General features: G+C 41.3%; 1 protein-coding gene and 1 long non-coding RNA gene across 2 annotated transcripts; one reads left to right on the forward strand and one right to left on the reverse strand.

The window, feature by feature from the left end:
• Nucleotides 1-3,486: 3,486 nt before the first annotated feature.
• On the reverse strand, nt 3,487-5,785 carry LOC148102632 (uncharacterized). Its single transcript, XR_015719197.1, has 4 exons — nt 5,372-5,785; nt 4,507-4,715; nt 4,163-4,343; nt 3,487-3,790 (listed from the first exon to the last, which is right to left on the reverse strand). It is a non-coding gene; the product is annotated as an uncharacterized LOC148102632 (long non-coding RNA).
• Nucleotides 5,786-7,673: 1,888 nt separating this feature from the next.
• Nucleotides 7,674-9,589, forward strand: cxcl18b (chemokine (C-X-C motif) ligand 18b). Its single transcript, XM_087842643.1, has 4 exons — nt 7,674-7,841; nt 7,980-8,091; nt 8,182-8,274; nt 9,179-9,589. The coding sequence occupies exons 1-4, from the start codon at nt 7,769-7,771 to the stop codon at nt 9,255-9,257; spliced, it is 357 nt and encodes a 118-aa protein (XP_087698769.1). The 5' UTR covers nt 7,674-7,768; the 3' UTR covers nt 9,258-9,589.
• The last annotated feature ends 3,432 nt before the right edge of the window (nt 9,590-13,021 follow it).

A 13,021-nucleotide genomic window follows, 5' to 3' on the forward strand; every position in this document is an offset into this window, starting at 1 on the left:
AACCCTCTCACGCTCAAATTAAGTTTTTGTTGCTAATGCACAAAAGAATACCTGCAGTGGTATTTTTAGTTTTTAACTGTTGCAAATCTGCCCTGAGAGGGTTAAAAGACACACTTTCACAACATTTATGCTCCACTTTGAAAAACGATGCTTCCCAGTGCTTTTAGATGTGACGCCAGCAGCTTTGACGAAACCATGTGACACCCTGGGACAGAGAAAAACATCTTTTCTTTGGTCGTTTGATGTGTTGGAAAAAGCGTCTTCACAGCTGTTTTGGTGTTTGCTGGGTTGAACTGAAAACTCACTGATGCTCAACACTGTTGTTTTCTTTTTCCATTCCTTTAAACAAAATCTGGTGCACATTTGTGAGATAAATGTTTATGTTTGCTGCCATGTTGCGTCCATGCTGTTTATTCTCAGTGTATCTGCTGGACTCGCTGCGTGGCAGATTGTTGTGCCGATCACTGCCTTCACTTGGAAACACTTAGCCACGTTTTTCTTTTTTCGAAACAGTAAAAGTGGTTTTATTCCTCCCCTCTGGTTTGCCATTGTGTTTACTGATCAAATAAATAAAGCCAGGGTAAGATAATGTGTGCATAATGGCCAACTTTCTCATCGTAAATAAGGCAAAAATGACCGTTAATCATCAAGGAGTCACGGTCTTGATTTCCTTTTACTCTGAAAAAGATAAAACACCTCATCAAAGCAGCCTGTTAATAACAAACACCGGGATCATCTGTCTTATCTGCATGTTCAGCTTTGCAAGCCGCGAGTGTGATAACTTTACAGACAGAAAACAGCTCCTCATGTTTGCTTCCTCCCACAGGGCATTTTGTGATGTTTTTAATAGACACATAAAAATTGAAATGCGATGTCTTGTGGAACCGCCGGCTTGCAGTGCTGGTGTGCAATCATATCGGCTATGAAATAAAGCTGTTAATAAAAAAAGGTCCACGTGTAAATTACAGTCTGACTCTCATTGTGCTCTGTCGTCGACTAAGAAACTGCAACAAAAGAAAGAGTGAGCCAAATAATTAAAGCTGAGACACCTAATGAGGAGGTAATTTGTCACCGAGCAGGATAACAGCTTTCTCTTTGCTTTTTTGGCTGTAATCACAGACGCTGCTGGACTGCAGGAGGCTGCTGTGAAGACTGAATGAGCTTCCTCACCTCATCTGAAACAGCTCAGTCGGAGCAGGAGAGGATTCGCCGTGAGACCTTATGTTTTGCTTTGCGAGTCCCCCAAATAGTCCCCTTGCTGTTAGGTGATTAAGTTTTACTGGAGAACGAAAAAGGGGTAACTTGTTGACCCATCTGTACTTGTTTACAGAGTGAGTCCACAAATGTTAAGAGCATGCAGCAGTAACCATGAACCTGCACGGTCTGTGTGAACGAGGCAGACCAGAGGCGCAGGTCGGGGTTTTTAGCATCAGGCATCGAAATGAGCTGTGACGGCATCAGGGCACGTGAGGATGACGCGTCACATTCAGACACAATGAAACAGAATATTTATTAGACAGTCATACTCTGTCATTGTGCACAGTCATACTGGAAGCACGACAATCAGCTGGCAAGTGTCCCCAGAAATGACTCCTCAAGGCAACAAACTTCTGAGTCTGCTTTTAGGCAGACGGGGCAGGGCTACCACGAGTAAGGCAGCCTGCTGCCTACATGATCTCCTTTATGATTTTAGAATAACCAGAATTTAAGTAATGGACTTTATGCTTAATTCAGCAGGTCAGAGTTTGCTGTTCTAAGTTAGTAGCAACCATAAACTGCCAATTAGTGCCAAGTACTGGACTAATAAACTAAAGCAGAGACGTCTTGAGTGGCCTGTACTGTGATCTGGAGGCACCAACAGCACAAATAAAGTACAGAGGGCCCCTTCAGGGACTCAAATTATCTGCAGGGAAGTTTATCTCAGAATTAGCAGCTACACCCTCTGTAGGTGTCTCCTAACTCCCAGTGTTGGGGAGTAACGGAATACATGTACCGCCGTTACGTATTTAAAATACAAAATATGAGTAACTGTATTCCGTTACAGTTACCGTTTAAAAAGGTGGTATTTAGAATACAGTTACTTTGTTGAAATAAATGGATTACACGGCGGTACTTCCCTGTTTCATATTGTGGCGGGTCAGGACTGTTTGGGTTTTGTTTGACAGCTACGTTCTGTTGTTCCAGGCGGCAGCGTTACGGTTGCCATGGTTACAGGGCAACGCTCTCTCTCTCTGCGTGTTTCCTGGCAGTGTTGCCAACTTAGCGACTTTGTCGCTATATTTAGCGAGTTTTCAGACCCCCTAGCGACTTTTTTTCTAAAAAAAAGTCACTAAAAAAAGACGTGAAAGCGCATATCGCTTTTACTCTCAACAAGCAGCGGGTGCTGTAACGCAGTCAGTTCTTCTTTTACTCTTATGCTGTTTTGTGGATCAGGTTTAAAACTACTTATAAACACACACAAAGTAACTCCACCAGAGTGCCTATTTCGGGTCACTTTTGCCGGTCCAAGCCCGGGTAAAGGAGCAGGGTTGGAATTGTGACATTAAAAAAACAATAATTGCTAAAAGAAATTTAATTTGTAGTTCTAAATAAATTCTAAATGCATTTAGGACGTTTTTTGCTCACTTTATGTCTCGTCCACGATGTTATTTCTCTCTCCAGCAGCGTAGGTTACAATTACATTAGCATGACCAATTATGCAAATTAGGTGATGACATCATTTAGCGACTTCTAGCGACTTTTAGGACAACCAATAGCGATTTTCCTTACTGAGGAGTTGGCAACACTGTTTCCTGGGTGAGAGAGGCCTTTTTGTTGTTGCTGTGCTAAGCTAATAGGCAGAATGCTACAGGTATAGCTCTAAAGAATGTAGCATCATAGGCAGTGTAGTCCGTGCTGCAGGGAGAATGGACTGCCATACCCGTTATGTGTCTGTGAGCGAGGGAGGGAGAAAAGGGAAAAGTACGAGCTGTCATCGAGCAAAAACGGAAACTGGAAGCATGTAAATATAATAATAACCACTGCAGCCAAGAAGAGAGCCTGACGAGCCCAGTTGTAAGTAACCCAGATAGCAAGGAAACATTGAAACAACGTTGAGTCAATATCAGGCGACGTCATTGAACCAACGTTGAAGTGTGACGTTGACCTAACGTCACTCTTGCACCCTTTTTTAATGTTGAAACAACGTCAGGTTTTGATGTTGAATCAATGTTGAAACCTGACATTGAAACAATGTCAGATTCTGATATTGAAACACTGTTGAGCTATGGTGTTGATTTTCCACCTCTTTCGCACAGTTGCTTTTTATTAAAACAACAGTTAAATCATGACTGGAAATCTACCTTTCTTTATAAGTATTTTAACCAATACTAAACTACTGCATGTTTCCATCAATACTTAAACCACCTAAACACATAATTGTACTTATTCCTCAAATTGGACACCCTTTATAAAAACAACAACAACAAATGTCTCACAATGTATCATGTCAATATTAATATCCTAAAATAAGAAAGCATTGCATGTGATGTAACAGAGAAAAAAAATAAACAAAAAAAAGGTCAATAGGCATGTTTCGTTTGCTAAATACTTTATTAAAAGACAGTTTCCTATTTACATTTATATGTTTCACAGAAGTTTGTAATTTTTTACTCTGGGATGGGGATGCATGATGTGCGTCCTGCACCACCCATACCCATACGATCTGGGGCGTATCGGAGCCATTTCTGCACTGCTTGTGCAAAGACAAACTCGGACATAGAGTTTGCCCCTAACTGCTGCGTCAGGCCATCTAGGAAAAAAATACACACACACAAACACAAAAAGTGAATTAGAGCACATGAATAAGCTCTTGTTAACTGTCTTCAGCGGGGAGAAAGTATGTAAACTCCTAGGCTGATAAACATGAAAGTCACCAGGCGTAAATCTGCAAACTGCCGCATTTGATTCCCAAAGAGCTATGAGCGGAAAAAGTGATAAGTCTTAGCATGGTGTGCCGTGTATCCTTTAAAACAAAATAAACATGGGGTCCTCGGGCTGTACAACTACAACCCGAGGACTAAACAAGCCAAAGACCAAAGACTCCATCTCCAGATTAACCGGACATGAAAGTCTTGTTATTAAGAAAGACAAAGTAATATAGCAAAAAAACTGTAAAACTTACCACCATATATGCATTTGCAGAGCGCTGTATCTTTAAATGCCATTTTTTGCTTTGTCTGGTCCTTGGTTTTTTTCCCTGCCCAGTTGAGTACCGAGGCCAGCTCGTTTGTAATGGCATAAGCCATTACACGGCGGACTCGCACCTCCAGTGTGGTCCCTCCAATCAAGGCAAAGCGTCTCACCTATAGACACATTTTAAGAGATGGAATTAGCGTGTCTCATGTCTTAAATGTGTATGCAAGTGCTTGTGTGTTTAATCAACAGGCCGCTGTTATGTATTTAAATCACATCTGACAGCTATTACACCTTATAGTTACAAAGTGTACATAACCTTTATATACTTACCATTGCCTTATTTGCCTCTTATGATTGAAAAGCTGCCTCTGCATTGTTTAGCTCCTCAATGTTGTGCAAGGGCAAATCCAGAGGCAGTACCCCAGCATCTACCGATTCATTTCAGCAGGGATGGCGGATGGCTCTGACCTCCTCACGGAGTTCGTTAACAGCTGTTGTCAGGTCTGACAGCATAGCTAATATCTTTTGTGAGGTCGCATCTGTTTAAAAAAACAATTCCAGAAAGATTAATGGCTTAAGCAGTGAGAGGCGAAAAACTAATAAATAAATAATAAAACGCAGTTTACGTGTGGACAAAAGGTGCAAACGCAAGTTAGGTGAGCGTGCATCGTAAAGTTAGGTGAGCGTGCAACGTAAAGTTAGGTGAGCGTGCAACGTAAAGTTAGGTGAGCGTGCAACGTAAAGTTTGAATTGAGTGCGAATCGAAGCGGGTGCTCTCCAATCATTAAAAGTAACAAAGTCATTGAACACATTTATACAGTTACCTTTACGTTTATCAATCATATATCACAGATTTACAATTTTTTGTAGTACTATGCTAAAAAGCAACTGCAGAGCAAAAGTCTGGGTCAAGCGCCGAGGCGACGGCAAGAACAAAGGAACCCTCGAAGCGTTACAGCTAGCTAGCTAGCTTTGTAAGGGAATATAACGGAAAAGTATGAAATGAAAATGTTTTCTTTGTTGACTTTGTTCGCAGTGCAGTTTATTTGTTGCCGGATTGTAAGATGAAAGTAGACACAATTTCGGGCTCCCACATTTTGTCCGAAACTTTACCTTAACAAGTTTGTTTGTTTTTTACTGTTATTCAAATGCAACCGTGGAAATAACGAATAGAACAAAAGTCATTCATTCTTACCTTATATTAATCGTGGTGCAGGCCAGTGCAGTGCATGAACTGATGCCTTCTCCGGTCAATTCCGCTGAGAGTAAATCTAATGTCCCGCTCTACCGTACAAGACAATGGTTACCTGAAGGGATGTACCACTGTGAGAGGGGGGGCTATGGAATAGTCCAAGTGGTAGCAGCTTTAATTTCCCGCGAAACCATAAATCAATGGTTTTTCAACGTGATTGTTGTCACCTTGTCAACTATAAATAGATCAACAATCAACGATGACAGAACAACAGTGAATCAATGTTATTTCAATGTCAGTGTCAGGTTTCATCAGTATTTCAATGTTGTTTCAACATTGGTTTTGTGTTGACATTTCAAGCATGACGATTCTGATGGTTCAGATGGAAAATCAACATCTGTTCAATGTCTCCTTGCTATCTGGGAAGCTATTAAGACTCGACTGTACACCGTGTTCGTGTTTTCCTCCGAAACAATAAGTTCTGTTGGAGCACCCTTTCAACGCCTCTCTCTCTCTCGCTAGCAAAGTTGACCCAGACAACAAAGTAAAGCTAGTTTTCGGCTATGAGCCCGACACGAACCACCGTATTAGCCAGAGGTCCCTTTACTACGGTTCGGAGCCGCGGACCTTCAGTAACAGTAATAAATCACAGCAATAGTACATTCATGTAGTTGTAAACAGCATGATAATATATTAAGTAATCCAAAGTATTCAGAATACGTTACTCTCATTGAGTAACGTAACGGAATACGTTACAGAATACATTTTGGGGCATGTATTCTGTAATCTGTAATGGAATACATTTTAAAAGTAACCTTCCCAACACTGCTAACTCCTGTATCTAGATGGAAAAATTATATTAAAAAAAGGAGGAAATTAGGTTTAGAGGCCAAAACATGTTTAGTTCTGCTGTAAAGTTGGTTGTCTGTGGGGACTCATGCAGACGTCAGCTGCAGAAGTCGCTGCTCTGACCCAACGAGGAGAAATGAGCAGTTTTGCTGAAAAACTGAAATATGACGGTCGTGAACTCCAGTGCGCCTGTTACACAAACGCACTTAATGCACGTTGCAACCTATTGGTAACCTTCAATGTTTTCATTGCGTGTAATGCCAGGATATGAGCCCAATGGCAAAAAGATATATGAGTGACAGACATTTACATGTTGTGAAATGTGTTTTCTCCGCTCTGGGAAAGTGAGTTGTTCACACGGTGTGAGCTGTTCAGTCATGAGCGAGGTGGTACCTGCTGTGGCATGTTTACAGTCTGGTAAACATCGGAAATAGGAGTGAATTCATCGTGAGCGCTAAACTGTTATCAGCCTTGTAAGTGTTCCACTGTGTTTCATGAAACAGGTGCAGATTTGTCTTCCTCGGAGACGTTCCTTTCCCCACCTCACTGTGACGCTACTCTGTGCAGTGCAATGCGCTTTCCAGTAACTCCAACAGGCCAGAGGAATGTCGAGGATGCATTAAGTTTAACCTCAAATAAAATAAGAATTTACACGGTAACAGTCATTACTCAGGATTTTACAACCCAGCTGTGCTGCTGCTAGCCCAGAGCTCGAAAACAATCACCAGCTTTTCCTCATAACCTCCAACTCTTTCTACATTCATGTGAAAAAGAAAGTACACCCTCTTTTCATCAAAGCATTGTAAACAACTCATCTGGTACTTAGCAGTTCTTACAATAAGGTAAATACAACCTCAGGTGAACAGCAACTCCTGACAAAGGGTCATCATGACACCAGGTCCTCATTTATTTACCAGGAAACTACAGAAGACCTAAATACACCCATGACTCAGCAGCCTGAAGAACCAACTTTAGCAGCAATAACTTGCAGTAACTGTTTACTGTGTGACTTTATTAGTCACTCACATTGTTTTGGAGGAATGCTGGCCACTCTTCTTTAAAACGGTGCCTCAGTGCACTGAGCTTTGTGGGTTTTTGTTTGTGCCCCGCTCCCCGACGCTCCACAAAATGACCGTGGACTTTCTTTTTCAGATGACTGTACAGTAGCCCGGACATGCCTGGGCAAAGCGTGATAAAAAGCATTAATCACCTCTTCCCTTTGACTCTGATTATGGTTAGTAATGAGATGTGGATTCTGTTTAACTATGTCATGATTTCATTTTTCTCCCTTTCTCTTTAAAACCAGCACAGAGCGCATTCTTTGAGCATGTCTCCTGCATGAATGTGGAAATTCCAGAGTCTAACTGACGGGAAGAAGCACGGCCTATCGGAAAACCCACCCAGCCCTCGTTATAAAAGCAGAGGAGGCTCGCAGCAGCTCTTCACTCCTCTCTTCTCTCTTCAAGGAGGTACTGCAACCTGTTCGAACTCTCGCTTGTTCTCCTCTGAGGGATATTTTGGGGACTTTTGCTCGTCTCTCTCGACAGAACAATGGCCATTTCGCAGAGAAACTTTGCAGTCTTGTTGGTTGTTGTGGCTGCGGCTTGCGTGGAGCTCTATCAAGGTTAGTAATTTCTGCAGAATGTGTAATGCAGTAATGCTCTAAAACTTTATTGGCATGCATTTGCTTTTACTTCTTAGAGTGCATCAGTGGTAGGACTGCATTTCTTTTGCTAACCTGTCTGAAAACGTTCCCCTGCAGCTCAAACCTCGATAGGACGCTGTGTATGTCCCAGTGCCCAGGCAGTCAAAGGCAAAATATCAGATTTCCAAGTCCTTGAAAAGCGGCCCAGCTGTGATAAAACTGAGTTGATGTAAGTTTAAAAGAATATGTTTGAATATCTGCAGCTTTAGAGTCTTGTCAGCTGTGCAGATTTTTGATGGTAATACTTCTGTTTTCTCAGTGTAACCAGGATCAACTCTGACAACTCCACCCAGAAGCTGTGCATGCCCACTGTGGGAGTTAGAGCCAAGCGCCTCTTATCGTGCTGGGAAAGGTGAGCTACGCAATATTAGCATCGCTTCACCCACAGCTAACTGCTCTTTGCTTCTTCTTTAATGCTTCTGAATTCGAGAATTGAAGCACAACTAAAAACAGAATTCAAACTTTTCCATAAATGCGTTTGAGACAGGGGCGTGTCCAGAGAGGAGGGGATGGGGTGGCCCTGATCCCCTCAAGTCAGTATTTAAAGTACTTTAGTGACGCTCAGTTTTAAAACCAGGATCAATGTTTTGTTGTATTTTACACTTTGCATTTTGGATGCAGATATCTGCTGTAAGACATTAAACCATCTTCAGCTTTGACACTGATATTGCAATAACAAGTCAGTAATTATAATCCAGCATGCATATCTCTTTAAAAAAGACTGCTGTTACTTTAAATAATTTATGTATATTTTGATGCTTAAACTTTTTCCAAGTAGGCAGGAGTATGACTTTTAAGTAAAAATGCTCTTCTTACTTTCCATGTAATATATCTGTATGCGAGCACAAGACTGCACAGAAGGCTAAAAAGTCATTTCTGGTGTTTTCTACATTTATTCCTGATCGAACAGAGACTCTCTTGTCTCGTTCTTGCTCCCTGTTCTGTGCTACATGCACAGACTGAATGCTCCAGCAGCTGCACAGCTTTCACAGAGAGCTGGGACAGAATATCACACCACTTAAAAATGTTTGATTTGGCTTCAGAATAGATTCTTTTACAGGCAAAACACCGCATGCTTCTGACTCCACAGAAAAACGAAACAGACCGAATGGCGTATAAATCGTTCCCCAGATGCAAAGAGTTTTAGAACAAATCTCAGGACACGTTAACATGTGACTCCTTGCGCAAACATCCAGATGTTTTCCATTAGTCCTTTGGCCTAATCCCAGTTTTCTTTCCTCCCTTTCTCTTCTCAGCATAAACAAAAACGAGACACGCAAAATGGAGTGCATCGACAGACCGAAAACGGCCGGGAACAGTACCACGGAGAAATGAAACACACGAAAAGGAGAGGAAGAATGATGAAGATAGATATTTCTCAGATCTCTGTGAAATGATGGCAAAGGGCGCCGAGAAGGCCAGACGATTGAGAGCCAGCGGGAAAAGGACGGAAGAGAAAGAAGTTGTGGAGTTGTTAGGAAAGAGACAAATACAGATAAATACAAATAAATACAAGAAACAGAATATAGCAGCAAGTCTGTGTAAGAAGGGCACACATCTTTATTTTTTGCTTGACACTGGTATTTATGTTGATATTTATTTATTCTGCTTCTTTTTTTGTACATTTTTATTGAATGTCTGTTTAAATAAAGTTAATTTTGATAGAAGTTTCTGCTTCCTGCTCATTTTTCGCCCCGTCTTTGGGCAAAAAACAGAAAAAGCTTCACTTCTTGGCACCCTGTCTGTTTCCAGCTGGTTTTTGTTAACATTCATAATGAAACCTGCGGCTCAGCACCGGTATCTCTGCATCGAAACACAAACAAACAGGGTTGATCTGCACAGGAGACGCAGCTGGCACTCGAGGACGCTGAAGTGACTTTGTTGCAGGGTGAGCAAATTAATTGTTATCATACACAAACCGTGCACTCCTAGGGGAGCGGGGGGGCTTAGCATGAAAACAATTAAATCATGCCCAGGAGAGCATTTTGACCACAGCTGTTTACAGCAGCAGCTGTGGGCCAGATGATGAAGCGGGGATGGATTCCTGAAGGATGTCGTGACTCTGAGTGGGCTAAAGTGAAAGTGCTTCTTTTACTTGATTCAGCAGAGCCGCAAGGAAAACAGTGTTAAAGTTGAAGAATCTGGAAACCATGGTTTCCAAAGAAAGACGGCTCAGGACTGTGAGCTAAATCTAACATCTGGACCAGACCACCAAACATCTGCCGCCACATCCAATTGCGCAACGATCCAACGATGGCAGCGATCCACTTCCGACAGCTCGGATTGAAAGATCGTCACTTTCTCCCCTCTTCTGTAAATCATCAGGCCCAAAGTGGCAACAGCACGAGGGAGGCTGGTTTGAGTTAAAGTTTTATATGATTGTTTTTAAACATTGAGGCAAATGATTTCTGAAAACATGTAAACTAACTCGGACTAAAGTCGATCTTTCTAGTTCCCTGTGCTGCAAGAAAACATCTGGAGTCATATCAACAGAATAAACATGATTGCAAACTAAAGTCAACATAACCTCCCCCTCCCTCATACCACACTTGGCACATTCCTCCAGGAAGTCGACCATAAAAGGAGTGCAAAAGGGTTTGGACTGGTTTGGCAGTTTCTGGGTCCAAATCAGAGAAAGGTGGAGTACATCTTTAGTGGAGGTTAGAAAAACAGACTAATTAATCAAAGTTTCTTTATAATCTCATGTACATCAGCCACCAAACCAAACACATTTACAAGCTGTGTTTTGAAGATGTTCTCGATTGTTTGCAGCAGTCCGGAGTCGGTGCATCACGCTGCCGCCAACCTTCGTAAATAATCATGAGCATCAGAGTGTCGTCCTCCTCTTGGATCTGGAATCACGATGCCCTGCAGCCCAAGGTATAGTTCAAGCTTAATAACTGTGAAACTCACCTGATTTGGACTGCTTCAAAGAATGTTACGCTCTTTGTACACGAGAAGCGGTAAATAAAATATTACTCCCCTACATGCAAAGCTGTTTCTGCAGGCCTCCGAATCTGCTGTCAGAGATCAGACACACAAATATTTTAGTGACTTCACCACTACACTCCACTAACTCTCAACAGTCCATACTAATACAGCCATAGATCAAGATATTTATCCTTAAACAGAAAAATCTGAAGGACTCTGATGTTTCTGTTTTAGGATAAACATCTTTTTCAGGTAGATGCTGGAAATCTAAAACGACCTCTTGTGAAAATAAATAAAAATCCTAGAAAAACATCTAAAATCACTCTGGTCTTCATCTCTTTACTGCATTTTTTAGTATTCATTTATTTTTTTGATGACAAATGATGACAGAAATTTTACATGACTCATATTAAAAGCAATTTTTTTGGAAATTTCTTTTGGGCATTTCTGTGGTAGTCAGGAGAGAGTTATGCGATGAACTGGCATGACCCTGCTCACTCCCTCTCCAGCTACGCTCCCTAATAAGTAGAAGCTAGCTGTTATGCATAAGCCCAACTCAACCTTGTGCACAACGTCAGCTTGTTATGTGCAGACAGCAATAACTGTATACAAAAAACCGTACATGGCTAACAAGACAGCCCTACCCACTTACTGGAAAATCTGACTCATGAAAACTGAAGCACAAACGTCTGCTACGGTCTGTAAGTACAATTAACTGCACAGTAAGCTGTTTGTCAGATAATCAGATTAAAAATGCTCCAGAGGTCCAGTTCAGTGACTCCAATTAGCTGAGGTGAAGCCTAGTAGAAGCCAGGCAGAGCATCTGCTGCAGGACGCCTCGTCTGAAGACAGTCGTCTACGACTCTGCCTGTCCGTCTGTCAGAACGGTCAGACGCCTCTCTGGTGGCGTTGCTTCATAGGAAAGAATAGAAACACAATTTGACAATTTTTTTTCACCCAATCTGAACTATTTCTCTGCCTCAAATTTACCTGGCATCAATCAAATCTCACCCCAAATCTACTTCCCCCAAAAAGAAAACCCTGCTTCTAAAATTATGTGTCTGAAAATCAGCTAAAGGCAGTGTTTTCAGTAAGGTTAATGATCTAAATGGAACGGTTCCTTTCTGTAAACAGCAGACCTGCTTTTCTCTGCCTCTTTCAATACATTAACCCTTTAAGAACTACCATAGAACCAAGTCCGCTGGAGCTTATATTATATTTTTACATGCTGTGGAGCCATTTTTGGGAGCATTTCAAGTTGCTATACATCAATACAACCATTATAGCCTAAATTTTAATAATATGTCTGCATTAAGTGCATAGTAATTACATAAATTGCAAAAAAGTGCAATTAACTACAAAAAAATTGAAAATCGTTTTTGTTTTTTTAACATATATTTCTAGTTAGAGAAATTTAAGAGGCTTATACCTCAAAACTGTAAATACAAAAAAGTTGCACAAAATAGTTTCCAACCACAGGAAATTTATTTTGAGTGTCTTCATAGTTTTATTTTTGAAATACACCAATTTTTATACACTGCAGGAAAAACAAAAATAAATATTATAATGCAAATTTGCAAAAAAGCAGCATATGCATCAAAATAAACTATTTCCAGCAGTGCAATATGAGTCCTAAGCATCCCAGAAACCACACAGAAAGTCATAAAGTCAAACATAACTTTTAAAAACACCAGTATAGGCTCATGAGGCCCTGATGGTAAAAAACTACATTTCCGCGAAAATGACGTCACTTCCGGTTTCGGGCAGGTCGTGGCGGACATGCGATAGTTCGTGCTGATGGACGTAGGAAGTGTTATGAACAGCTGATCGGATCGGCAAAGCGTGTTTCTGGAATATTATGTTTGTGTTGCTGCAAGTGCTTTTTATGCAGTTTTTGCAAAGTTATATGTGGAAGGAAACTGTGACCGAGGACAAGCTGATGGCATAAGATGTAAGTACAACTCCTCCGGTTTCATATGCAAAAAAAATAGTTATGCAAAACGGAGCGTGCCGCTCTGACCGGTTTTAAAGGGTTAAAGCTACTTTCATCTTGTCACATTGTTGCAGCAGAGCAAACAGATGTTTCCCAGTCAGAAGGTTGGTGGTTCCATTTCCTCCAGTCTGAATCATTAGTTGATACACGAATGCGAGTGTGAATTTTAGGCTCT

This window comes from Neolamprologus brichardi, chromosome 6 (assembly GCF_056152115.1).
Source record: "Neolamprologus brichardi isolate AB-2024 chromosome 6, ASM5615211v1, whole genome shotgun sequence".
Classification (NCBI taxonomy): domain Eukaryota; kingdom Metazoa; phylum Chordata; class Actinopteri; order Cichliformes; family Cichlidae; genus Neolamprologus; species Neolamprologus brichardi.

Bases quoted from the DNA above. Each gene is read 5' to 3' on its own strand.
- cxcl18b (XM_087842643.1), top strand. From the start codon at position 7,769: ATGGCCATTTCGCAGAGAAACTTTGCAGTCTTGTTGGTTGTTGTGGCT. The intron at 7,842-7,979 runs GTTAGTAATTTC...GTTCCCCTGCAG, and splicing joins TTGCGTGGAGCTCTATCAAG to CTCAAACCTCGATAGGACGC. The intron at 8,092-8,181 runs GTAAGTTTAAAA...CTGTTTTCTCAG, and splicing joins TGTGATAAAACTGAGTTGAT to TGTAACCAGGATCAACTCTG.